This window comes from Macrotis lagotis, chromosome 4, assembly GCF_037893015.1.
Source record: "Macrotis lagotis isolate mMagLag1 chromosome 4, bilby.v1.9.chrom.fasta, whole genome shotgun sequence".
Lineage (NCBI taxonomy): Eukaryota > Metazoa > Chordata > Mammalia > Peramelemorphia > Peramelidae > Macrotis > Macrotis lagotis.
The window spans coordinates 146,420,016-146,447,143 of NC_133661.1; the positions used below are offsets into that span (position 1 = coordinate 146,420,016).

Consider the following 27,128-nt stretch of genomic DNA (forward strand, 5'->3'; position numbering starts at 1 on the left):
AAACCCAGTATATTCTGTGAGGGGAGGAGAAAAGAAGGAGGAGAAAAAAGGAAACATTGATTAAGGGCTTACCAAAAAATATAAGGAAAGAGAAAGACCCTCAAGTACCTTACATTCTAATAAGGATAGACACCACAGAAAAGGGAGTAGGAATACAAAGGCTACTTGAAGAATGGTGGGAATGTCATTCAACCAAAGGGAATAAAAGTCATGAATCTCTAAAGTATAGATCTCTTGATTCAAATGCTGTGTGGTTTTATAAGACAGGTTTTATTGGGTAATGAAAAGAAAATATGCTCAAACACACATGCCTTATAATGTAAGTCTATATTCAATGAAACCAGGAGCCACACATAAGCTAAATCTTTTCATATGCTCTAGAACTCTGCCCAATTTTTGACAAAAAGTGCTAAATTAATAATCAAATTCAGTTCCCTCTCTAGCTACCTGTGTGACTTTAGTTTCCTTACTTATAACAAGGTGCTTATCATCTCAAAAATCCTTTCCTAAAGTTTATTCTCTAATATTCTTCCCGGTGCACAGCAATGGGTTTAAGGGCAGGGGAGCATATGACACTCTTGCCTTCCCCTAGATACTTCAGATACTAATAATTGAAGACTCACCTCTTGTTCATCCTTCCTTCTAGAAGAGGATCAATGACATCTCGAGCATGATGTCTTCACTTACAAATGAATTGGATTTGAATGAGGCACTGTTCAAAGTAATTGATCTCACTCTTCTCCAGAGTTATCAGAGTTCAGGCAAGACAATTGGCCTTTTTAAGCTAAGGTCTTTTCCTAGCTGAGACAGTGCCCATTCAGTAATTAAAGGCTAGGTAAGAATGTTGGAGATAGAAGGGAAAGCAAATTGAGGGAGGTAATAGTCAGAAATAAAACATTTTTGAGGAGGGACAGGATGAAAGGAGAGAGAATAAAATAAATGAAGGGAGGGGGAATAGAATGAAGGAAAATGCATTTAAAAATAACAACTGTGAAAAAATTTGAAGAAAGTTTCTGTGATAAAGGCTTCATTTCTCAAATATATAGAGGTTAAGTCAAATTTATAAAAATAAGAGCCATTCGATAATTGATAAGTGATCAAAAGATATGAACTGTTTTCAGATGAAGTAATCAAAGCTATCTCTAGCCACATTAAAAAATGCTCAATCATTATTGGAGAAATGCAAATTAAAACAATACTCAGGTACTCCTTCCATACCTATCAGATTAATAGAACAGACAATATTGGAGATGTGGGAAAAATGAGACATTAATATACTGTTGGTGGGTTTGTGAACTAATTCAATCATGCTGAGGAGCAATTTGGAAGTATGCCCTAAGGGCTATAAAGTCATGCATACCCTTTGACCAAGCAATACTAATACTAGGTCTGTATTCAGAAAGAGATAAAAAACAAAAAAGAAAAAAACCTATATATACAAAAATACTTATAGCAACTCTTTTCTGGTGGCAAGGAATTGGAAGCTGAAGGAATGACCATCAACTAGGTAATAGTTAAGCAAACTATGGTATGTGATTACAATAGTATAATTATTCAGCTAAAAGAAATGATTAGCAGGGAGGAACCCAGATGGTTCTGAGGATAGAGCTCCGACCATGGAGTCAGGAGGACCTGAATTCATATCTGACCTCAGACACTTAATGATTACTTAGTTGTATGACCTAAGTCAAGTCACTTTACCCCACTGTCTTCAAAAATGCAAAAAAAGAAAAAAAAGAAAAAGAAATGATTAGCATAATGCTCTAGAAAAACCTGAAAAGACTTACATTAGCTGATGCAAAATGAAATGTGATGTCTACAAAGTAACAACAATATTTTAATTTGATCAGTTATGAATGACTTAGTTCTTCTCAGCAATACAATGATACAAGCTAACTTGCAAAGCTTTATGTTGATAAATCCATAGACAAAGAACTAACTGATGGTGACTTTATATAGATTGAAGCATAATTTTTCCCACTTTTTTATTAAAGATTTTATTTGAGTTTTACAATTTTTCCCCAATCTTACTTCCCTCCCCCCCACACAGAAAGCAATTAGTCAGTCTTTACTTTGTTTCTATGTTGCACATTGATCCAAATTGAATGTGGTGAGAGAGAGATCACATCATTAAAGAAGAAACATAAAGTATAAGAGAGAATAAGGTCAGACAATAAGATATCTGTCTTTTTCTAAATTAAAGGGAATAGTCCTTGAACTTTGTTCAAACTCCACTGTTCTTTATCTGGATACAGATGGTATTCTCCATTGCAGATAGCTCCAAATTGTCCCTGATTGTTGCACTGATGGAACGGGAAAGCTGCAGATCAAAGATCCTAACATCTAGCATCTGTTAATTAAGGGGGGGAGGGGTCAGATTCTTCTACTTAAACTCTTCCTACTCTCCCCAATTTCAGCTTGACCCCTACTTACTGTCTTACACCGGTTTCAGGGGATCCTTTATTTGTACATGTGTTCTCTTGTGACTGGACACCAAATCAGGATACCAGAGACTTCCAGTCAGGGGTTTTAGCCTCCCTTGTCCAAGGATCAAGATCCCCAACATTTAATGGTGCCAAATTCCCTGACTGTTGTTTTCCAGAGTTCAGGATTCCCTTTTGGGAATCCATGGATCACCTGTGCCCTCCCAGGAGAGGTAAGATGTTACCTTTGTCTTCTCTACTCCCCCTTCCTCCCTGCACTGAGATCACCTGGGAGAGCAGTCCCTCTCAATCTTCAGGGTGACGTGTCATTTGGTGAGCTTTTTTTGGAAGCTCTTCAGGGTGGCAGGGGCTGTCAGCCAAGTGAGGGAGGCTATTTGGTCAAGGTGGCCATGGGCTGGATCTCCTGTTGTTCGCTAGAGCTTAGGGCACTATCAGTTCTTTGACATGCCACAGAGGATTTCCATAATTGAGGACACCTCTTTTGGTTATCCATGGGATATTTTTTGCCTGCCAACCTTGAGGATGCCCAAACTTGCTTGCAGATTGGTGTTAGGAGCATGAGTAAAGGGTTGTCTACCCCAAAATATGCTCTTAGTGGGGTATATTTTTTTTTAGGTTTTTGTAAGGCAGTGGGGTTAAGTGACTTGCCCAAGGCCACACAGCTAGGTGATTATTAAGTGTCTGAGGCCAGATTTGAACTCAGGTACTCTTGACTCCAGGGCCAGTGCTCCATCCACTGTGCCAGCTAGCTGCCCCCTAGGAGGGTATGTTCTGACAAATTAGGATAAATTTGGAAAGAGTAAGCTTAAACAAAAACACATGAATCTTATGTAATTCAGTTTGGCTCAAACATATATACTGGGCAATCAAGAGCAGTGGTTCATAAGCAGGTCTCTAAAAATTTAATTCTGTCTCAAGGCCTTTAGTTCCATCCATATGCAGATGGCCTCCTTCTCAGTATTTCCTTCTAGGAATTCCTTTCTGACTACAGAAAGTTTCTCTTAAAAGATACAGCTTGCCTCTGAAGTTATTACCTATCTGAATCAACCCACATTTTACTTCCCCCTCCCCTTTGCTCCCCCATCCCTGTCCTATCAAGGAAGCTACAGGGAACTGGCCCAGGCCCTCATACTTTAGCTCTTTCACAATTTAATTTGTAGCTCTAGCTATAAATTTGAAAGAAATTATCAATCCTGTAAATATGTAAATATCAATCCTGTAAGTATGTATATAATTGACAAAATTCCAAATCTAACAGAAAAGATTCTTTTCAGCACTGATAAAGTGTCTCTAACATGTGTGTATGTGTCTGTATTGTGTATAGTCATCCTCCTCTGCTGTCCTGCAAAGGGGAACACTTTCTCCTCATTGACTGTTCTTTTCGTAGCTAGAGAATAGGCTATCAGATTCCTCAGAAAAGTGGTGAGGTACTGGGTCTATACCCTGAAGAGATGATGAAAAAGGGTAAAAACATCACTTGTACAAAAATATTCATAGCAGCCCTGTTTGTGGTGGCAAAGAATTGGAAATCAAGTAAATGTCCTTCAATTGGGGAATGGCTTAGCAAACTGTGATATATTATACATACACACACACACACACACACACACACACACACACACACACACACACACACATATATATATATATATATATGTCATGGAACACTATTGTTCTATTAGAAACCAGGAGGGATGGGAATTCAAGGAAGTCTGGAGGGATTTGCATGAACTGATGCTGAGTGAGATGAGCAGAACCAGAAAAACACTGTACACCCTAACAGCAACATGGGGGTGATGATCAACCTTGATGGACTTGCTTGTTCCATCAGTGCAACAATCAGGAACAATTTTGAGCTGTTTGCAATGGAGAATACCATCTGTATCCAGATAAAGAGCCATGGAGTTTGAACAAAGTTCAAGGACTATTCCCTTTAATTTAGGGGAAAAAACCAGATATCTTTATGGTCTGATCTTATCTCTTATACTTTTTGTTTCTTCCTTAAGGATATGATTTCTCTGTCATCACACTCAATTTGGACCAATGTACAACAAGGAAATAAAGTAAAGACTGACAGATTACTTTCCATGGGGGTGGGGGGTAGGGAAGTAAGTTTTGGGGAAAAATTGTAAAACTCAAATAAAATCTTTAATAAAAGAAAAAAAAGAAAAGTGGTGAGGTTCCAATTTGTAAAGATTTGCCTGAAAGTCACTTTTTTGGAAAGGGAGAGCACTATTCCTTGCTCTAGCCTGAACCTCAATAATGAGGATTTTTTTCTGTACCCACCCCGACCCCCTTTTTTCTTCTTCTCATGGTTTTTTCCCCCTCAAAAAAAAAAAGGAAAGAAAATTTTGCTATCAGTGCAATACAATTTCTGTGTAATCTAAAGTCCATTCTATCCTGGGCACTGGACCAAGAACAGGAAAAGGTATAAATTAATTAACTTTGTTGTTTTTAAAACCATGAAAGTTAATATCAAACATTGATCACTGCAAATGTATCTTGTTAAAATTTATATATATATATATATATATATATATATATATGTATATGTATAATGTATATAAAATTTCTATGCCTAAATCTTAGAGGAATGTTCTTACCATATAATTGAGCAAACTAAGTCTGGTTTGTGGCTTTTTTTTTTTTGTAAGTTTTGTATTTGGAAGATTTTTACAGATTTTTTTAATAATGGGTTAAAAACATCTGCAAAGGATTTGTAATATCTATCTATGAGGAATATTTGAATTGTGATGAGGAAGAATGTACTGTGATAAGTAAAATCATGTACTGTTAATAAAGTCTATAAAGCTGTTAAAGAACAGTTTTAAATAAGTCAATGAACTTGGTCAAGAATAATAGGTACTAAAAATCAGAAAAAGAAAAAATTCAGTGGTGCAATGCAGTCTGAAATATAATTAAACAGTATATTGAGGGGAAATGCAAGTTGAGTAGTCTGAAAAATGAGTTTGAAAGACTTAGGAAAATAACAATGTTACAAGGAAAAATTAAAAGGTATAGAGATTTTATTTTTAACCATATGTGAAATATATAAAATTTATGGAAAATGGTAAAGCATGTAGACAGAGTCTGTGAGCAGATTTGACTTTGTATAAATAATAAGTTTGATTTTGGATCTTTGAAAAATTGATTTAAAAATCAATGAAAAAGAGAAAAGATAGATAATAGATAAGTTGTCAATCATGAGTCAAGTGATAAATTATGGAATTTCTCCTATGACTATGTACTAAATTGAGATGTGTTATTAAATGTGATTGGGGTAATTTGAAAATTTAACCTTGACTGTCCATTTTGCAATCTCTGGCATGAATTGGCTGAAAAATTATAAATTTCATAATAAGAAATATTTGTGATGTATAACATTTGTGTCATACATAACAATAAAATATTTAAATCAGAAATTGAGATTTTGTGTGATTCTAGTTGGAATATAGATTTAAGTGCATGATTTCTTATAAAACAATAGGATTCCATAGTATTCATGTACCATAACTTGTTTAGCCATTCCCCAATTGATGAGCATCCCCTCAATTTCCAATTCTTTGCCACTACAAAAAAGAGCTGTTATGAATATTTTGGAACATGTAGGACTTTTTCCTTTTTGCTATAATTTCTTCTGGGTATAGACGTAGAACTGGAATTTCTGGGTCAAAGGGTATCAACAGTTTTATTGTTCTTCAGATATAGTTCCATATTCCTCTCCAGAAAGGTTGGATTTATTGACAACTCCACCAGCAAAGCATCAATGTCCCAATCCTCCCACAACCTCCCTAACATTGATCATCTTCCCTTTTCCTCATCTTGGTCAATCTGATAGGTGTGAGGTGATACCTCATTGTTGTTTTAATTTGCATTTCTCTAATCAATAATGATTTGGAGCATTTTTTCACATGATTATTATATATATAGCTTTAATTTCTTCTTTTGAAAACTGTCTCTTTATTTCCTTTGACCATTTATCAACTAGGGAATGACTTGGGACCTTATAAATTTGATGCAATTCCTCTATATATTTTAGAAATGAGATCTTCATCAGAACTCCTAGTTGTGAAGATTGTTTCCCAGCTTTCTGCTTTCCTTCTAATTTTGGCAGCATTGATTTGATTAATGCAAAAACTTTTAAATTTAATATAGTCTGAATCTTTCATTTTTCAGTTTATAATGGACTCTTTTCTTGTTTGGTCATAAATTTATCCTCTTTCCATAGATCTGATAGAGTATTTCTTAGTCTATTAATTTATCTATGGTATCATTCTTTATGTCTAAATCCTGTAGCCATTTTGACCTTATTTTGCTATAGGGTGTAAGATGTAGATCTATGCCTAGTTTTTGCTATACTATTTTCCAGTTTTCCCAACAATTTTTGTCAAATAGTGAGTTCTTATCCCAGAAGCTGATGTCTTTGGGTTTGTTGAACAGTAGATTGCTGTATTCATTTACTGCAACTTCTTTAGAACCTATCCCAATCCAGTGACCCATTACTCTATTTCTTAACCAGTACCAGTCAGCTTTGATGAGTGCCATTTTATAGTGTAGTTTTAGAACTGGTAGAACTAGGCTACCTTCCTTTACATTTTTTTCAACAGTTCCCTTGCTATTCTTGCCCTTTTGTTGCTCCAGATGAATTTTATTACTCTTTTTTCTAGCTCAGTAAAATGGTTATTTGGTAGTTTGGTATGGCACTGAAAAAGTAATTCAATTTGGGTAGAATTGTCGTTTTTTTCATTATATTAGCTTGACCTAACCCATGAGCATTTGGAATATCTGTGATGGAAAATAGCATCTGTATCCAGAGAGAGAACTGTGGAACTTGAACAAAAACCAAGACTATTACCTTTAATTTAAAAAAACTGTTATCTCATTATGTAATTTTGCTATCTCTTATATTTTATTTTTTTTCCTTAAGGATATGATTTCTTTCTCAGCACAATCAACTTAGATCAGTGTACACTATGGAAACAATGTAAAGACTGACAGAGCCTTCTGAGGGGGTGGGGGGAGGGAAGCGAGATTAAGGAAAAAACTGTAAAATTCAAAAATAAATAAATAAATAAATATACATTAAAAAAAAAGAATATAATGCTCCTTGAGGGACAGCTAATCTCATTTTGGTATTTATATCCCAGCCCCTTAATAGACAACTAATAAGCACTTAATATTTAATTTCTCATTATTTCATTGATAAGCCAGTGCTGTCCAAAAGCAGCAATTCCATCCAGCTTTACATCCAAAGATGGAGTAGCAAAAATCACTCTTTCACCTGCTCTCCGAGACTGGTTTTCCCTCATCATAATGTCAACAATGTACAAGAATTCCAATGAGGTGAAAGGAATTTTTCATTGAGTGTCTCAGGTATATGTCTTCAGAGAAGGAAGTGATCTCTTCAGAGAACTAGAAAGGAAAGTACAGAATCCTCACCCCTATTTTCTAGGCTCTTGTGATTAAAGACAAAAAATATGTCAAAGGACTGAAGAAAAAAACATGCTGGAATGAAAGAAGGGTATGGCCCAAATTGTGATGCCAAAGTATAATCAAAGGGTTACTCTGAGATCCAGCCAGAGTTAATTGGGTGTAAAGGGCATCAGGATGGGGGTGGTTGTTACCCAGTCAGGTGGAGAGGACACACAAGAGTATGTCAGATTATACTGTGCAGGAAAAGTGGACAACAGTTTGTCTCACACAAAATCTCTGGTAAAAAATATCATTTAAATTGATAGATGATGGATTTAGGGGATAAAATAAAATGTATTTTTTGGATATGGCCAATTAGGGGGATTGTTTTGTTTGACTATGCACATGAATTTTAAGGGTCTCCTTTTTCTTTTTGTTTCTAATGACAGTGCAGTTGGGGGGGCAGGAAGGAGAGAAAATAAATCCTTGTGAACTTGGAGTAAAACAATTACAATTTTAAAAAGGAAAATAGTATCCTATTTTAAGGTCAACACATCTAGGCATGCTCCCCTGCCCTACTCCCCAACTCACATGTCACAGACCCTCAACATCATCCCCCAATTTAATTCAACAAGCAAGCACTTCAAATATGCTAGGCACTATTCTAAACACTGGAAATACCAAGAAATGCAAAGACTCAAGTACCAACAGAGACCTATTTATGTCTTGGTTCCTCAAGGAGCTTACATCCTATTGGGCGGAAAGAGGCAATGCATATAGAGATAAAGAAATAAGGATTTGGGAGCAGAAGAAACCACTAACAATCAGAAAGACCTCAAAGGAAGTAGCACTTTAATTAAACCTAGAAGGGAACTAGGGGTTTTAGGTTGTAGGAGTCACACAGAAGGCTCAACAAGAGTCAACCAGAAGTCTGAGCAGCAATCCAAAGTCAGAAGAAGCTGTCAACACAAAATAAGTTATATTATACTATGGACCCTTCTTGTAACTTGGGATAGTAGCTTGGCAGGGGGATATCATTGGTGAGAAGGACTCATCCAAGTGTAGAGCATATACACTATGTCCACTGGTTCATAAGTTCTCTCCTTAGCCCTCCACTCCTATCAGTCTACTGGGTATTGGAGGTAGCCTTACCAACTCCATGAGTGCCGGACCTCAAACATTGTATTATTCTCATCCAAATGTGATTAGTATTGGGGGGGGGGGGGAATAAAATAAAATATTAAATCAAATGTGATTAGCAAAAATGGCAGAGAATTTCCTGGCTCTAGGTAGGACTCTTTAAAAAAAAAAATTACATTTATTTAAGGTAATGGGGCTAAAAGTGACTTGGCCAAAGTCATACAACTAGGCAATTATTAAGTGTCTGAGGCTGAATCTGAACCCAGGACCTCCTGACTGCAGGGCTGGTGCTCTATCCACTGTGCCACCTAGCTGCCCCTCTAGGTAGGATTCTTTTTTTTTTAAGGTTTTTTTGCAAGGCAAATGGGGTTAAGAGGCTTGCCCAAAGCCACACAGTTAGGTAATTATTAAGTGTCTGAGACCGGATTTGAACCCAGGTACTCCTGACTCCAAGGCCGGTGCTTTATCCACTACTCCACCTAGCTGCCCCTCTAGGTAGGATTCTTACCAAAAAGATCTGACACATACCAAGCAAATACCTTGCAAGACTGGACAGCCTTGTCAGCATTGAGCTGAGAAATGAGTAACTTCTAGTGAAACACTTGATACATGGATCTACATGCTGAATTACTCATGAAAGTCTGGCTATATTTAATAAAGGGGATGAAGTTTGCTTATGTTTGTCGAATAAAACTTCTACTGTTATTGTCCAATATTTCAAAAGAACAGTATGAAATACTTGGGAATGAAATGACAGTATTATCCTTTGGGCCTGGAGTCAGAAAGATTCTAGCCTCAAACACTCAGCTGTGTCACCCTGGGAAAGTCACTTAGCCCATTTGTGTCCATTTCCTCATCTGTAAAATGAACTGGAGAAGAAAATGGCAAACCACTCTAGTATTTCTACCAAGAAAACTCCAAATGGGATCACAAAGAGTTGGACACAACCAAAGAATAACAGCAGCTCAAGAAATTAAATCAGACATCTCACAAAAGATAGGAACCCCCTACATGGATTCCCTTTTGAATTATGATTATATGTCCCAGATATTCCATTTCTTCTTCCTTAAACTGATGTTTCTCCAACATGGCAAATAGTTGTTGTTGATTCAGGAAGCCAGTGAAGAACTAATTCAATGTGCCCTTCAGGGTTCCAGAAACAATAGATGACAACATCAGTCTAGCAGGTCTTGAAATATAAAGTTAGATAACTTCAGAAAACCCAGAGGGGCTTTGCACAAATTCACTGATATTGAACTGATTAAGAAGATTAAGAACTGATCTTAACCAAAAGGCTGAGAACATTGTACACATTATAATCAACTATGATAGACCTAGCTCCTCCTCTCATCAGTTCAGTGACCAAGGACAATTCTAAAAGACTTATGATGGAAAATGCTGTCCACATTCAGAGAAAAGATTATGGAATATGAATGTAGACCAAAGCATACCATTTTCATGCTTTAAAACTTGCTAATTTTTTTCCTTTTTTCATTTTTCCCCTTTAGTTTTGATTCTTCTTTTATTACATGACTAATATGGAAATATATTAAACATGATACATATATTATCTATAACAGATAACTCACTATCATGGGAAGGGAGGGAATGAAGAAAAATGCTGAATTCAAAAGTTTACAAAAAGATGAGTGTTGAAAACTATCTTTGCATGTAATTGAAGAAATAAAATAAAATAAAATAACATTTAAAAACAGAAACAAATAACTAGATAGCCATGAAAATTATGCTGATTCTGGATGACTCACCTCCATTTTTTACCTTTCATTTTTCAGAACAGATTATATTCTACCTGGAAGTTCAATTCAATGAACAAAACTAAGCCTTCCAGATAATCCTTCAGCTCAAGTATCAACAATAAATTTCCCCAGATGGTGATATTAATGAGAGTGTATGTGTAAACATAAGGGATATTTGCGCAGGGTATGATTCTGCTTTTGACTCCTCTCAGACTCAGGGCAACATATCATAACAAGGTGAATCCTTACCTGGAAATCCAGGTTAGTTTAGTCCTGAAATGTGATATCAACTAGGGAACCATATTAGAGTTGACACTGAAAGAAAGATCACAGAGTCAGAAAATTTTCTTCAGAATAAGAAGATTGACTCAGCAGTGGCAGGCAGTCCAACATGGAAAAGGAATGTCACTATATCTGCTACCAACTGGGTGGCATTGTATTTCTAGAAGAAGGTACAGTCTGTGTTAGAATCCAGTGTTACCACTATCCAGGGACAGAGGGTATCAGTAGAGGTTTCAAGAAGCCTATATGCTATCCTGCAAGATCTTTGACCTGAGCATATAGATCAAAAAATTTGGCACAAAGACATATGTTATTTCATAGTGATCATGTGTAAAGTTTGGGATTTTTTTAGCATATATCAAAATTAATGTACGAGTTCCCTGCTGTCCACTTCTGAACTTTCTTTGCTCTCTTCTGGGTATTTTATCAACTCTTTTCTTTCTTTTCATTCTTTTAAGGGAAGATCATTATTAATTTCTCATGCCTAGAATTTCCATCTTCTTGAGTTAACATATTTCCAATTTGGTAATGAGCTAGTTCTGGCAAAGATAAGAGAGGGTAGCTTAGGCTAGCTGTATATGCTCTGCTGGGACATAATTTCAATCAACAAGTAATCATTGTCAGAGGCAACTAGGTGGTCCAAAGGATAGAGTGCCTGGCTTGGAGTTCAAATCTGGACGCAAATACTTACTTGGTCAAGTCACTTCATCCTGTTTCCTTATCTATAAAATGAATTGGGTGTGTTTGTGGGGGTGCTGTTTCTTATGAGATAGGGGTAGTTTCAGTTGGAGGCAGGAAAATCCTGCCAGGTAGAACCTTTTTTTTTTTATTTTTTTAAATTTATTTGTCTTCATCCATATGTACATGTATATTTCCAAGATACAAAATTTCCCTCCACCCTTCCTTTCCACCCCACCTCCCCTCAGCAGGGAACAATCAGATTAGCATTTTACATACATATTTTGTTAAACATGTTTACAAATTTGTAATTTTTGGCAAGAGGAATTAGGATTAAGGGAAAGAGATACCTAAGAGGTAATTTTTATAAAGTGTTTATCAGATTCTAAATGGTTGCTTTTTTTTCCTGGGTGTTTTGTTTTGTTTTGTTTTTCTTCCTCTAGTTGAGGATAATATAGTCCATAATCAGTCAAATACAGTTGTCCTAGTTCTCTGGACTGCCACAAGGAACTTCTTCCATCAAGGTTGTTCATCTAATAATGTTGCTGTTGATGTGTACATTGTTCTCTTGGTTTTACTCCCTTCATTCAGCATCAGATCCTGGAATAGTATTCATGTACCATAACTTGTTTAGCCATTCCCCAAATGATGGGCATCCCCTCAATTTTCAATTCTTTGCCACTACAAAAAGAGTTGCTTTGAATATTTTGGAACATGTAGGACTTTTAGGATTTTTTATAATTCCTTCTGGATTTAGACCTAGAATTAGAATTTCTGGGTCAAAGGGTATGAACAGTTTCATTGCTCTTTGGGCATAGTTCCATATTGCTCTCCAGAAAGATTGGATCCGTTCATAACTTCACCAGCAATGCATCAATGGCCCAGTCCTCCCACAACCTCTCCAATATTGATCATCTTCCCTTTTTCTCATCTTGGCTAATCTAATAGGTATGAGATAATGTTTCATTGTTGTTTTAATTCTGCCAGGTAGAATCTTACAAAGGCTCCTTAGGAATGGGATATAGGGAACCCTATTGATAGAGATCCATAAAAGGTTTTCATTGCACAAAAACAGAAAACTAACAAATGGCATACTTTCTTTTTCCAGTGGTTTCAACCCAAACCCTGGCCAATATTGCTCTTCTCCCTCCCTAGTGATGGTCTCCCCATCAGCAATCTCTCAACAGATCCCTCTTCTCAAAGGGGTTGATGTTCCACAGTTTTTATCGCTAACTCATGAGATAGTTGGAGTCTTTCTACCCACAAAAGTTTGTATTCAGCAGGCACTGTAAATAATACTCACTCTACTTTTCTTGGTATATCTTGTCCTGTTTATTTCAGGCACCAGAATTGCCAGTTGCTGCTTTTCTTTGCAAAAGCTAAATGCTGGAGAATTCAAAAAGCTTACATTATAGCTTGACTCACAAGATTTTCAAAAGCAACACATATCATACAGGTGAACACAAGAAGCAGGCACTTGACAAAGCCCCTCAAGCAGTCAGTCCTTAGGACTACCACATTCTGCCATGGAAAAGTCTCTTGATTACCACTCAATCAGTTCTAAAACCACAGGTTTAAAAGACACTTTAACTAAATCCACCCAAATTTCTGGGTCTTGGTTTTATCTACTGACCATACACAACCATGCAGTGTGAATTAGACAGATGTCCTCCTTATAGCTAAAGAAGCAACTGCTGTCTTCCTGCCCCTGAAGCACAACTGCCTTGACTCTCCCATCATGATAATAGGTATTTATTTTGATTTTCATATGTGAAACCAAAAATGTCAGTTCCCCAGGTTGACACGAGATTACATTTAAGACCAATTAAGAGGTTTGGAGGAAGTTAACTATGCTTTGGGGATGGGAGTGTGCATGAACCAAACTCTAGTAAATTGTAGTTCACTGTATCTAATTCTTCATGACCCTTACATTTGGGGTTTTCTTAGCAAAGACACTTGAGTGGTTTGCCATTCTCTTCTTCAACTCATTTGATAGAATGAGGAAACAGACAAACGCAGTTAAGTGACTTGTCCAGGGACACACAATTGTACCAGCCAGTTAGTAAACAAAATGCTGTATTAGTTCAACAAATCCATAAATGGAGTCATGGAATGGAGATTGGTTCCCAAAGATACAAGTCCACACAATATAGGTTTTACTGAAGAGAGACCTGCACAAGACATTGTTTACTGTCCTTTCCTTACTCACCTGAATGTTCAACACTTTGGGCTGGGCTTAAACTGTGTCTTGAGGGAAAGGGCATATTTAGAGAGAAGGGGGAAATTTTCTTCATTTAAATACAAGAGTTTCTATTTTCTGTTTTCTTTTTATTGCTGATTGGGGAAAAGCACAGGAAGGAGAAAATTTTTTTTAATTGGAAATAAAATAGTTTTGAATGCATTATTTCCATTTATTTACTTTATTTCTTATGTTTCTTTCCATGCCAAACTGAAGACATCATTCATATTGAATAGAGGATATGGTTTTACTGAGTATGAAGGCTCACATGGATCTCAAAAGATTATGAACCGGTATCATAGAGCATAAAAAATTAGGAAGAAAGCAAAGGTGAGAAAAGAGTTTTGTTCAATTAAACGAGGACAGTTGTATAAAAAATTGGTGAGAATTGGACTATCTTATCACAGTCTCGTGTGTGTACAAAGTTCAAATTAGGTACAGTGTTTGAAACTTTCTGGCAGGCCTATAGTTAAATGGGGAAGGAATCCACAAAACAGGGAAAGATTACTGGATTCTTTCTCTATCAGTCTTGTACTTTTTCATTCCTTTGATCTTATACTGACCATCTCCTGCTAGAGTCAGGCTAGTCTAACCTCTAATATATTCAGAAGCTTCAAGCTTCGAGGAACTAAGCTGGAAAAACAACAATGAAAAAGAAAACAAATACTATGGCATAATCTGCAGGCTACAATTTTAAGCTAAAGGAAAAATTACTTGGGGGGGAGTGAATGTCATTTGAGGAAACAGATAGTCCTGAGTCCAGGCCCAAGGCTAAAGGAGTTGGGTTCAACTCTTGCTTCAGATAGTATGTGTGGGACCTAAGGCAAGCCACTTAACTGCTAAGGTCTCAGGTTTCTTCATCTACAAAATGGGAATAATACAATAGAACCTTCTAGGTAAGGAGGTTTTGGACCTAAGGAAGAGAAAAAAAGCAGAATTAAGTTAAAAGCATATTTTTATTGATCGTCTACTAAAGCTAACCTGCGAGGAGAAAACTTCAGCCATATGGGCCAGAACTTTTGCAATAGAATGGACTTGACTTTGATTTAAATATTCCTATCACATCACCAAAGGCTCATCCAATCATAGAAGGGTACAATCCTTAATGAAGGATGGGGCAGGGGCCAGATCTAGAAGAGGCAGAGGGAACCTGGGAAGAAGAGGAGGGAAGAGGCACGGGAAGAAGTTGAGGAGGAGGAGGAGGAGGAGGAGGAGGAGGAGGAGGAGGAGGAGGAGGAGGAGGAGGAGGGAGATATTCAACTCAAAGGTATACCTGGAGGATCTATTGATGACTTTATAAACTGATGTTTGCAAATGTTAATTGTCTTAATTACCTTGAGATACTTTGTTATCTCGCTGTTTAGTAATTTGATCTAAAGGAGGATATTATATGAAACGGGAAATTTTCAACCAATTGTTACAGAAATATAAGATTAAGACAAATCTTTGACTTTACTTAACCTTATTTGTCTCCTTTCCTCATCTGTAAAATGATCTGGAGTCGGAAATGACAAACCATCTTTGCCAGAAAACTCCATATCGGGTTATGAAGAAACAGACGATGGAAAAAGTCTTTAGTACAGTGCCTATAATTGTTAGGTAAATATTAGCTATTGTTAATAAGGATCTCATAGTATAGATATAAAAGATGCATATAGCAGAAACTAAATCTCTTCTCTGAGGGAAGGCTCAAAGATGAACAGGGCCATTTCAGATTCAGAAGAATCCCAAGACTTGCCCAAGATCATACAGATACTAAGTAACCTAATTGGAACTCAGGCTGGGATCCCAATCCAATCCACTCTTTCCAATCTCTCTCTCTCTCTCTCTCTCTCTCTCTCTCTCCCTCTCTCTCATTTATAAGGCAATGAGGTTAAGTGGCTCACTCAAGGTCAAACAGCTAGATAGTCATTAAGTGCCTGAGGTCACATTTGAACGCAGATCCTCCTGACTCCAGAGTCAGTGCTCTATCCAACTGTGCCACCTAGCTGCCCCTATATGTTTCTTTAACATCATTGTGACTTAATTTTCTGATTGATTAAATTGGGGATAATATTTCAATTGTCTACCTCTTAAGATTACTATGACATAAAGCTCTGGAAATGCAATGGTGATGATGACAATATTTGTCTTTTGTTCTCAAAGAAGACCATGACATCAGGGAGGTGATGCCATGATAAATACTTGAATTGGATTTGAGGAAGGGGGTGCTGTGCTAAGGCATCAACCTCACCTTCTCCTTGGAGCCATTTGGGTACAGGTCCAGTAGCCAGATAGGAATCATGGCCCTAAATTTGAGAAAGGGTTAAATGACTTGTCCAAGGTCACACAGCTAGTAAGCCTCAAGTGTCTGAGGCTGGATTGGATCTCAGGATCTCCTGACTGCAAGACTGGTACTCTAGTCACTGGACCACCTAGCTGGACACAGAGTTTGTGGAATATTTACTTTGTAAAGTGAACATACCTGTGTATATCATTTTAGTCCCCATTATAAAACCTGTCTGTGGGTTTTTTTTTTTTACTAAAGTTTTGTTTTGTTTTGAAACAGAAGGTAGAGTTCAAGCCAGGTAGTCTGAACCAGCTTTCATTCATTTTTAAAAACCTAAGCAACTTTACCAAGTTCACCAGGTTTTTCTTCCTCACTGCCCAGACTTCATTCCTTTTTCACTAGAGAGAGCACATCTTCATGACCCTCCTGAGTCCAGCTACTCCTCTCTGCAGGAACAGTAAAAGGACATTATAATTCTCATAATTCTCACACCTGCTATCACTACCCATTGCCAGGCACCATGGGATAGGTTTTTGAAGAGAAGTTTCCTAGACAATGTATGAAGTTCTGACCTACTAAGAAAACAAGGTAAAAAAAGGTAGCGATAAGGTGACCTTACCAAAAGAGAGGGAATTCATTAGAAATAAAGTGGGATTTGGTTTGTCTTCTTTGACTTTTGATTTTTTATTACCCTTGGATACTGGGAAGATGTTTTTGAAAAAGAGTACACTGACAAAAAAAAATAAAAATTAAAGACTAAAGGGTTGTGTGTGTGTGTGTGTGTGTGTGTGTGTGTGTGTGTGTAGAAATCACAGTTGAAAACATTCTTGTATTACAGTCTCAACAAATGGGATGCCCAGAGAAAGTATTGAATGAAATGGTGAGAATGTTAAGGGTCACTGTTGTTGCTCACTTCCTGGCAGAGAGGTCATTGATTCAAGGTGCAGAAGAAAAATATTTTGGGCCATAACCAATGTGTGGACTTATTTTGCTTAATAAATGTTTGATATAAAACTGTGTTTTTCCTTTTTTACAGTGAGGGAGAAATTGGGGGGGTGGGGAGTAGGGAGGAGAGGAAGAGACAGCTAATGAAGATAGTTTTAATGTAGAGAATTATGAATGTAGCCTTAATTCTGTTAAGATAAAATTGATTGGGGCGGCTAGGTGGCATAGTGGATAAAGCACCGGCCTTGGAGTCAGGAGCACCTGGGTTCAAACCAGGTCTCAGACACTTAATAATTACCTAGCTGTGTGGCCTTGGGCAAGCCACTTAACCCCATTTGCCTTGCAAAAACCTAAAAAAAAAAAAGATAAAGTTGATTGTAGAGGGCTGTTTGCCCCTGAGACTTAAGCTGACCTTGATTGTTGATTGTATCCTGTTGCCCCTTGACCCTGTTGTTTTGTATCTTGTCCCTCATTTTCCCCTTCATTATAACCTTGGCCTTAGATGCTGGCTTGGCAGGAAATGACATGTTGAATTTGGGTTGTCTTGCACCTTGGGACAGGAAGGACCAGCCTATAGCTTGCCATTGGAAGATACCTGGTCCAAGATGTAAGACCCCATTTTAAACAAACATTCCAGAGAGCTGTAAATTCCTTCACCTTTTCAGTGGCCTGAAATCTTCTGTCTTCAATCTATAAATCTTTAATAATCAGCAACAGTATTAACCCCCCTCTAAAAAGTTGTTGAATTATTTTTTTTCAAGATTCACAGAAAAGAATAAAAGGAAGTTTAAGAGGAAACAGATAAGCAAGACAGCTTTGAAAATAATATGTATTTTTAAAAAATTCAAACTGCATGTAATAGAGATTCAGTTTCAAATAATCTTTTTTTCCCCTGTTCTTTGAATGTGAAAAATGTTTTTCCTTTTTCAGAGTTTTTCAGTTTCAGGCAATTATTAACTGAATTATTTAATTGTTCAATAATTGAATACTTCAATTATTAAATATTCAAAAAATTAAAATACAAAAGTCAACTATGGTTGACTGACAGAGTTCATTCAGGTGCTTTAGGTAATTAGTCATCATTTTGAAAAACATCCAGACTACCCACTACTTTTAGGAAAGTTATTTAACCAGCTCAGAAGATCCTCTTTTCTATATAATTCCTCTCATACAGTTGTGACTGTAAATAAGTAAGAACCCCAGGGTGATTTGCATAAACTTTCCTAGTGACTAAGGCTGGTGGGGCAGGGACTAAGGGCAGACAGAAAGAGAGGGATCACTGTAGAGTCCTGAGGACCTTTTTTATTATAGAGGCATGACTGGTTAGAGGATACCTGGCAAGAATGAAAATGAAAAAAAAAAGTGTGGATCCCATGGATAAAGTTAAGCTCTTGGGAGAGTAAGTTTATTCTGCAAGGAGTGGCTAAGAGATCACATTTTGAGAAAACCCTGGAGATAATCTAGGAACAGGTGGGAATTGAGAAGAAAAGGAATCATTAACTTGTTTAGGATGATAATCACCAGAAAGTCTTAGGGGAGGGGACTACCCCCATAAATACCTTCTGATTACTGGGCAACAAAGCATAGGGATTGAATGTGTCTCACTGGAACCAAACTGATTTACTTTAGGGGGAGGATTTTGTGTATTTCAAGGAAGACCAAAAAAAAAGAAAGCAAAAGGTCATTTAGGCTAATGTTTCATTGTTAATATTCTATTAAACTTTTTCTGTACCTTCAGCACATGTCTGTATGTAGGAGGAAAGTTAAATCTTACTGGGGACAAGATAGCAATCCAACATACCCAATTTTTCAAATACTTGTATGGGGCAAGAGGGAGGGGGGCAAAGGGAGAAGAGGGAGGGAGTGTGAGGAATGTGACAATTCTAAAAATGGACCTGAGTCCCTTGATGCAGGGCATCTCTGATCAAAGGGCGTAATTACATTTTTAAATATGGATGACTGAACTTATGACTATACATTACCCAAATGATTGAAGGAAAAAAAAAAACTGGAGGCAACTGTGTTTGTCCCAATGTTTTAAGAATTAAACATTTTAAAAGATTTCTAAACTGAACTAATTTCTAAAACTGAACATGGGACAAAAGGAGAAATTTCTTTGGACTTTGCCTGATTGATTTACCAGAAATTCTAGGTTACAATCTGATAAGATAAAACTATGCAATGGAAGAGGGAGGAGGAAGAGAAGAGTGAAGAATGAGGGGGTGGGGACTTCCTCTTGCTAATTACATTTATGCTTTACTAGGTAACACAGATCTGGCATTCAGCTTTTGTCCCTTGAAGAAGATGGAGGTGATGCCAAGTACTAATTCCAGGCAATGTAAATGCTTAGAGACCATTGAATTGCCCAGCCTATACCTAAATCTCCCATGGATCAACAACACAAGGGATGTTTGAAGCTTGCTTCGAGAATATTTGCCCACAAGAGAAAAGTATAAAAAAGGAAGCTCTCCTTGTCACTGGCTGGAAATAAGATTTGTTGCACTCAGAATCTGATCAGCGTTTGTGCTTCAGAGAATATTACTACCTTCTAGGGACTCAGTTTTCTGATCATTGACTTCATTTTCCCATAATGTTTATAAAGAAAAGGTACTTCTGCCAAAATCAGTATCTGTGGGCTTTTGTATGTCTCTTGTTTTTGGTCACAGCTGTTCTGAAACTGTCTAACAACTGGGAATGTGACTTCAGTGATTTGGGGATAGAGTCCCAGGACCCCTGGAAGGAATCCTGCAAGAATGAGCTCTATCAGACCCTGAAACTGCCAGCCAAGAACCCCATCAACTGCTCTCTGATCACCAGAGGGAACCCGGATGCTGTGGCCCAGGCAGCCTTGATCAATTTGGAGAAGAAACTCAAAAGGGAACCTCTGACTGAGGCTCATTATCTCAACATGACTCAAGATTGTGACCACTTTAGAATGAGTCAGAGATTCATTCAGTTTCCACTGAGTAAGGAGGAGGAAGACTTCCCCATTGCATATTCAATGGTGATCCACGAGAAGATTGAAAACTTTGAGAGACTTCTGAGGGCTGTATATGCCCCCCAGAATGTCTACTGCATCCACGTGGATAAGAAGTCTCCAGAAACCTTCAAAGAGGCAGTCAAAGCCATTAGCTCATGCTTCCCAAATGTCTTTGTGGCCAAAAATCTGGTTCAAGTGGTGTATGCTTCCTGGTCCAGAGTCCAAGCTGACTTGAACTGCATGGAGGAGTTGCTCCAGAGTTCTATGCCCTGGAAATATCTTTTGAATACCTGTGGAACTGATTTTCCCATAAAGACCAATGCTGAGATGGTGAGGTCTCTCAAAGTGTTGAATGGCAAGAATAGTATGGAATCTGAAATCCCCTCTATCTACAAAAGAGGGCGCTGGAAATATCATTATGAGGTCAAGAATCAGATATTTCAGACTAAAAAGTTAAAAGAGCCTCCACCCCATGGCTTGCCCATGTTCGTGGGGAATGCTTATTTTGTGGCTTCCCGAGCTTTTGTCCAACATCTCTTTAAGAGCCCGGAGGCTCAACAGTTGATAGAGTGGGTGAAGGACACCTATAGCCCTGATGAACATCTCTGGGCCACTCTCCAAAGAATGCCATGGATGCCTAATTCTGTACCCTACCATGAAAAGTACCATATTTCCGACCTGAATGCCATCGTCCGGTTTGTGAAGTGGCAAGGCATGGATGGGGATATCAACAAGGGGGCCCCCTATCCCCTATGCACTGGAATCTACCAGCGGGGAGTCTGTGTGTATGGGGCTGGGGACCTGCACTTTATGCTGCGAAGTCATCATCTGCTGGCCAACAAGTTTGACCCGAAAGTAGATGACAATGCCCTCCAGTGCCTGGAAGAATATCTGAGGTATAAAGCCATCTATGGGAGAGAGCTCTGAGAGAGAAAAATGCGATGCTAAGAGACTCCTTCAAGCGTAAAGAGCCTCTTAATACAATGTGAGTCAGCTGGGGAGAAATAGAACCCTGAAATTTTGTGGCACTCCCAAAGAGGAGAGTTGTTTCAGATCAGCATTTAGACTCCATGGTAAGCAGGACTGATTCCAAGAAATAATTTCTGCACTATATGATTGCTGATTAAGCTATTTCTATTTTAATCACCTGTGTGTGTGTGTGTGTGTGTGTGTGTGTGTGTGTGTGTGTGTGTGTGTGTGTGTGTGTGTGTAGGGGGGGTTTAGGAGCAGAATGTAGGGGGAGGAAGATTTGCACATGAGTTATTTCCTGGTCACTGTCCTCACCCAAATTTTCCCCAGGGGAAGATACTCTCAAGGAAGAGACATTTCTTGGGTTACTGGACTCCCTTTAGGACCGAGATAGGTCAAACAAAATTTGAATGGAGATCAGACTCAGTTACTGGCTTTGTCACCTTGGATTGGTGAAAAGAACGCTAGATTGTTGGAATGCAACAGTCCGAGTTTGAGTCTTGGTTCCAACACTTAATAGTTTTGTAACTAATAAATGACACCCTTTCTGAGCCACACGTTCTTGAGTTGTGAAATGGGGTTAATAATCCTCGCAGCTTTCCCTGCCTCAGAGGGATATTGTGAGCCAAGTGTTTTGGAAAGTCGAACAGAAAGTAAATGCAAGGACAGTCCTTCTAGGAAATCATTCCTTTCCAAACTCACCAAGGGGGCCCCCTATCCCCTATGCACTGGAATCTACCAGCAGGGAGTCTGTGTGTATGGTAGGGAGTCCTCAGACAGGGGAAGGGAAAACTCGATCCAAGATGTGGTACATGGAAAAAATTTCCCCTGTCTCTTGCCAGTCACAGAAAGCATTTCCTAATCACATAGTCTTCCCCTATCAGTCTGACAAAAAAGATAAAAGAAACAAAAGACCTACTTGGAGAAATTCCCCTCAAGTTAGACTTTAGGCTTTATTATTCTGAAATCCTTGAATTTTTGTTCTTTCCAGTCAGTCCAGGTGTGCAGGCACTTGAGAGAGAGAGACAGAGACAGAGAGAGAGAGAGAGAGAGAGAGACAGAGAGAGAGAGAGAGAGAGGGAGAGAGAGAGAGAGACAGAGAGAGACAGAGAGACAGAGAGAGAGAGAGAGAGTCAGAGACAGAGAGACAGACACAGGGACAGAAACAAAAAGAGACAGACAGACAGAGACAGAGAGAACTCATTCTTTGGGAATTGAGGTGCCTACTTGGCTCTTTTCTATGTTTACATAGCCAGTTGTATATGTCTACTCTATAGGGGAAGAGAGTTCCTTGAAGTTTGGGACTAGATTTCTTAATCAAAACATGAAAGTTTGAGATTGAAGGTCTTTTCAACTGGTATCTATTTATTTTGGTGGGCATCTGAAATGCTGCTTCATAACTATAGAATTGTCTTTCTCCTGTGGAGATAATAGTTTACATATATTTATTTTATTAAGACACCCAGAGAAATAATTTTTTTCTGAAGTGTCAGATGATATTAAAGGTATATTGGTTTCAAATCCTTCCTTAGGAATTTATTAATTTTCTTACTGGGCAGATCATTTAACCTTATCTGTTTCCTCTTCTAAAACAGGGGAAAACAACAGCTCCTACCTCAAAAGATTGATGTGGGGATCAAATGGGATAATACATGTAGATCACATATATATAAATATTTGTAAATCACTTTACAAATTTTAACATATAATATAAATGTCAATTATTGTTTCTACTAGTAATAGTTAGGCCTTTGGAAGATAATATTAATGTTGTAACATGTAAAATTTATTTTGAATTTTGTTTATGGGTATATGTTTTCTTTCCTACAGTGTCAATTTTTCTAAAAATTTGTATGCTTTTTCTATATTGAAAATTATATTCACATTGATTAAAATCATAATTGTGGAGATATTCTTATTTTCACTTTGAAATGATTTTCCATTTGGTAGTGACTCCTACCCCTTTAGTTTTAAGCTTTTCTTTCCCTTTCATGTATCCCTTAACTTGTCCCCCAATTTCTCTCCCCCACCACCTTCTGTCAAGTGCAATGAATTTTCCTATTAAAAATAACCATGCAATGAATCTTTCTGTAAATGTATCATTGCATTAACCACCCCTCTCCTCTCCCTCTCCTCCAACCCAATTTATTTGCTTGTAATATTAGGGAAGAGGGGAAAACTAGTTCTAGAATCAGGAGGACCTGATTTGAAATTCTGTTTTTGACACATACTAGCTGTGTGAGCTGGTTAAGTCATATAGCTTCTTGGGGTCTCAAGTAACTACACTAGAATATACATTGCAGAGTTCAAATTAGGTAAAACTGGGACTCCTGTGTCAGTGAAATCAAAAGTCGAGCAAAAATAAATAATGAATTAATGAATAAGAATTTATAATGGGCATTTTAAACTGGGGCCCAACTGGGGCAAAGATGATTCCCATTAGAGTAGTCATGGACATCAACAAGAACATGAACTCCAAAATGGCATACTCTGGTAGACCTTTAAAGTCAGGAAGATTGAATGGAATCCCATCTCCAACATTCACTAGCCCTGTGACCCTGAACAAGAAATTTAGCCTCTCTCAGCCTTAGTTTCATCACCTGTAAAATGGCAATGAAAATAACAGTGAAGAAATACTTCACAAGGGGGGTTGGGAAGATCAAATGAGATGGTGAATGCAAAGTGTTATATCCATTGTAAAGTACCATATTAATGTGAACTCTTATTAAAGGGGTGTGTGGGTGCAACCTAATAACTGAGAATGTGACTTCAGAAGCCCTGGAAGTGGAGTATATGCACCCTGGAAGGAATACTTACAGGATGAACTCTACCAGATCTTGGGGATCCTTTTACCAAGATCTAAGTTTTATATTGCCTGAGTACAGAGTGTTACCTAGCTGTGAAAATGTTGATATGAAATAAACCAGACTTACCCAAGTCATTTGTATTTTAATATTTTCAATTAAAAATAAGAGAAAACATCAAAATGTTTTTTGTAGTTATTTTCGGTGAACAGGTCCCACAAATTTTTCAAATGAACTTAAATCTAGAAAGTAAAAAAGAAATGCCTGTTTTTCATACAGACAGCTACCAAATCTGTATACACAGACCTAATTTCTCTCCTGCTCCTTAACTATTGGCTGCTTGGATTTCTCTTTTTAGATTTGTAATCTGCATCTCAAATTTAACTGGTCCAAAAAGAGAACTCATTGATGTTACTATCCCCCTCTCCCTCCCAAGTAACACTTCTTCCTCCAAACTTTCCTATTTCTGTTGATTCTCATTCACCCCATCAACCAGGTTTGCAATTTCAGTTATCCTTGACTCTTGGTTCTCTCTTTCCCTCCATATTCAATCCATTGACAAAGCTTGTCCAGTCTACTTCTATAATCTCCCTTCTGTCTATTCATAAAGCCCCCATTCTGCATCAGGCCATCATCATCATCTCTTGTTGAACTTTGTAATCATCTCCTAATTGGTCTCCCTGCTTCTCTCTCCTCTCCCATCTATTCTCCACATAACTGTCTAAATAAATTTCTGGTTATTTCACTCTCCTGCTCAAAAACCCTTCTATAGTTCCCTATTTTTCCAAGAAAAAAATGCAAATTCCTGAACCTGGTCTTTATTCAAAGCCTTTATGTTGAAGCTGAGAATGGAAAGTTGGTGATCAATGAAAAAATCATTGCCATCTTCCAGGAGTGGAATCCCACAAATATTAAATAGGGAGCCCTGTTGGGCTAAAGTACAGTATATTGTAGAGTCCATTGCTATCTTTACTACCATGGACAAGATTGGGACTCACTTGAATGGTGGAGCCAAAAAGGTCATTTTCTTTACTCTTTCTGATGATGTCCTAATGTTCATGATGGGAGTGAACTATGAGAAATATGATCTTTTCTTTAGTATTTCCTTAGGACTGTCAGTAATATCTTCTGTACTACCAATTGCCTGCCCCACTTGGTAAAGGTTATTGATGACAACTTCAGCATCATAGAAGAACTCATAACTATAATCCATTCCATTACTGCTAACCAGAATTCCTTTGACAATTTGTGGCATGATGGGTGTAGAGCTGCCCAAAATATCATCTCTCCTTCCACAGGTGCTAAGGCTATAAGCAAGGTCATATCTGAGCTGAATAGGAAGCTCACAGGCATGACCTTCAGAATTCCTACTCCCATTGTCTCTGCTGTGAATCTGACCTGCTGCTTGGAGAAACCTGCCAAGTATGCTAATATCAAGAAAGGGGTGAAGCAAACCTCAGTAGTATCCTTGAATGGAATCTTGGGCTACACAGGGATCCAGGTTATATCCCATTCTTCTACCTTTAATGCTGGCACTGGTGTTGCCCTCAATGTCTGTTTTGTCAAGTTCATTTCCTGGTATGACAATAAGTGATTAAAGCAATCATGAACTATATGGCCTCCAAAGAGTAAAGTGGAAAGCTAATCATCCCCAGCCAAAAAGGGAGTTCCACCACTGGAGAGCCCACATCCCTAAATTATGTTTCTATAGAGGAGATCTCATGCCCCATTCATGTCCTTGTCCCAAAGAACCTCTGTAGTCAGAGGGAGAAGCCTAGAGTCCTGTATTGTGGTTCATTAATAAAACCTTCAAATCCAGGGCAAAAGAAAAAAGAAAGAAAGTAGCCTCCCCCATCTCTTTCACACATGCATATCCCCACACATATTTAGTCTTACTCACATCCAATAACACCACAAAGATTAAGGTGAGACACAGTCATCTTTGAATGTCCTTATGTATTTATTTTTGGGGTGGGGTTGAAATGGAAGACATCTCTTAGTGGCATATGGTCCCTGAGGGGCACGAAACACTGGATCCATGAAGAGTTTTACATTTAATAGTCAATTACCATTATTTTATGCTTCAGTTTGGGGTGTAATATCTCAATCTCTTTGCATTTTTATTTTTGCTTTTTAGACAAGTTACTGTCTTACTAATAGAAATGTACACATATATGTTCACATTTACATATATGCATATTTTATATATACAGCATACATTTCTACAATACTCATACTATATCTACACATAGACATTATATACATGCTATATACACAACATACACAATATATAGACACATGCACTATGCATACATATCTACATACTATATACAAATGAACACTAAATGTTTATGTATGTTTACACATCCTCTATACTCTATATACATATACTAAATATACTATATATGGTCACACACTATACTTATATACATGTATATCTTTACATATAAACATACACATATACATTCACTATTTAACCTGGGTCTGTATGACCTTGGCAAGCCACCAGATCTCACAGAGTTTGGGGCCTTTTCAGGAATATCAGGAAGTGAGTAGTAGAGGAGCTACCAAGTGGGTATTGCCTTGGCAGTTACAGTACATAATAAAAAAGTACATATTACATATCTATTATATGACTATACAACTGAACAAAGTCTAAAGAGAAGCAGTCCAAACCCTCAAGGAATTTGCATTCTAACTGGGAAGACACCATGAACACATCAGAGCATCTCCAAAGTCTTAGTGTGGGACTAAATTCTGATTAATGCTATACAACCTATTTATAGGGGTTTAGAAAACAAACCAAAGAGATTGAAAACAACTGTGTAAGGGCCTAGCAGCTGAAGGGATCAGGAAAAAGTTAACATAAAGTTAGTGCTTGAGCTCAATTTTGAAGCAAAAGAGGGGTTCTAGGGGAGGCTTAGGTGGTGCAGTGGATAGAGCACCAGCCCTGGAGTCAGGAGTACCTGAATTCAAATCCGACCTCAGACACTTAATAATTACCTAGCTGTGTGGCCTCAGGCAAGCCACTTAACCCCCTTGCCTTGCACAAACCTAAAAAAAAAAGAGGAGTTCCAAGAGGGAGGGAGAAAGGAAGGAGCATATTTCCTCAAACTGAAGTGGGAGATAGAAGTTTGTAAGGAAGACCAGTTTGATCTATATGCAAGGAGGGAAGTAATGACTGATAAGTTAGGAAAGGAAGACTGGGA

General features: G+C 37.8%; 1 protein-coding gene and 1 pseudogene across 1 annotated transcript; both read left to right on the forward strand.

Annotated features, from left to right (window-relative positions):
- The first annotated feature begins 19,446 nt into the window (after positions 1-19,446).
- GCNT3 (glucosaminyl (N-acetyl) transferase 3, mucin type) lies at positions 19,447-24,109 on the forward strand. Its single transcript, XM_074234272.1, has one exon. It carries the CDS (start codon positions 19,757-19,759, stop codon positions 21,071-21,073), a length of 1,317 nt encoding a protein of 438 aa, XP_074090373.1. The 5' UTR covers positions 19,447-19,756; the 3' UTR covers positions 21,074-24,109.
- On the forward strand, positions 21,088-26,058 carry LOC141522738 (glyceraldehyde-3-phosphate dehydrogenase pseudogene; annotated as a pseudogene).
- Positions 26,059-27,128: the final 1,070 nt, after the last annotated feature.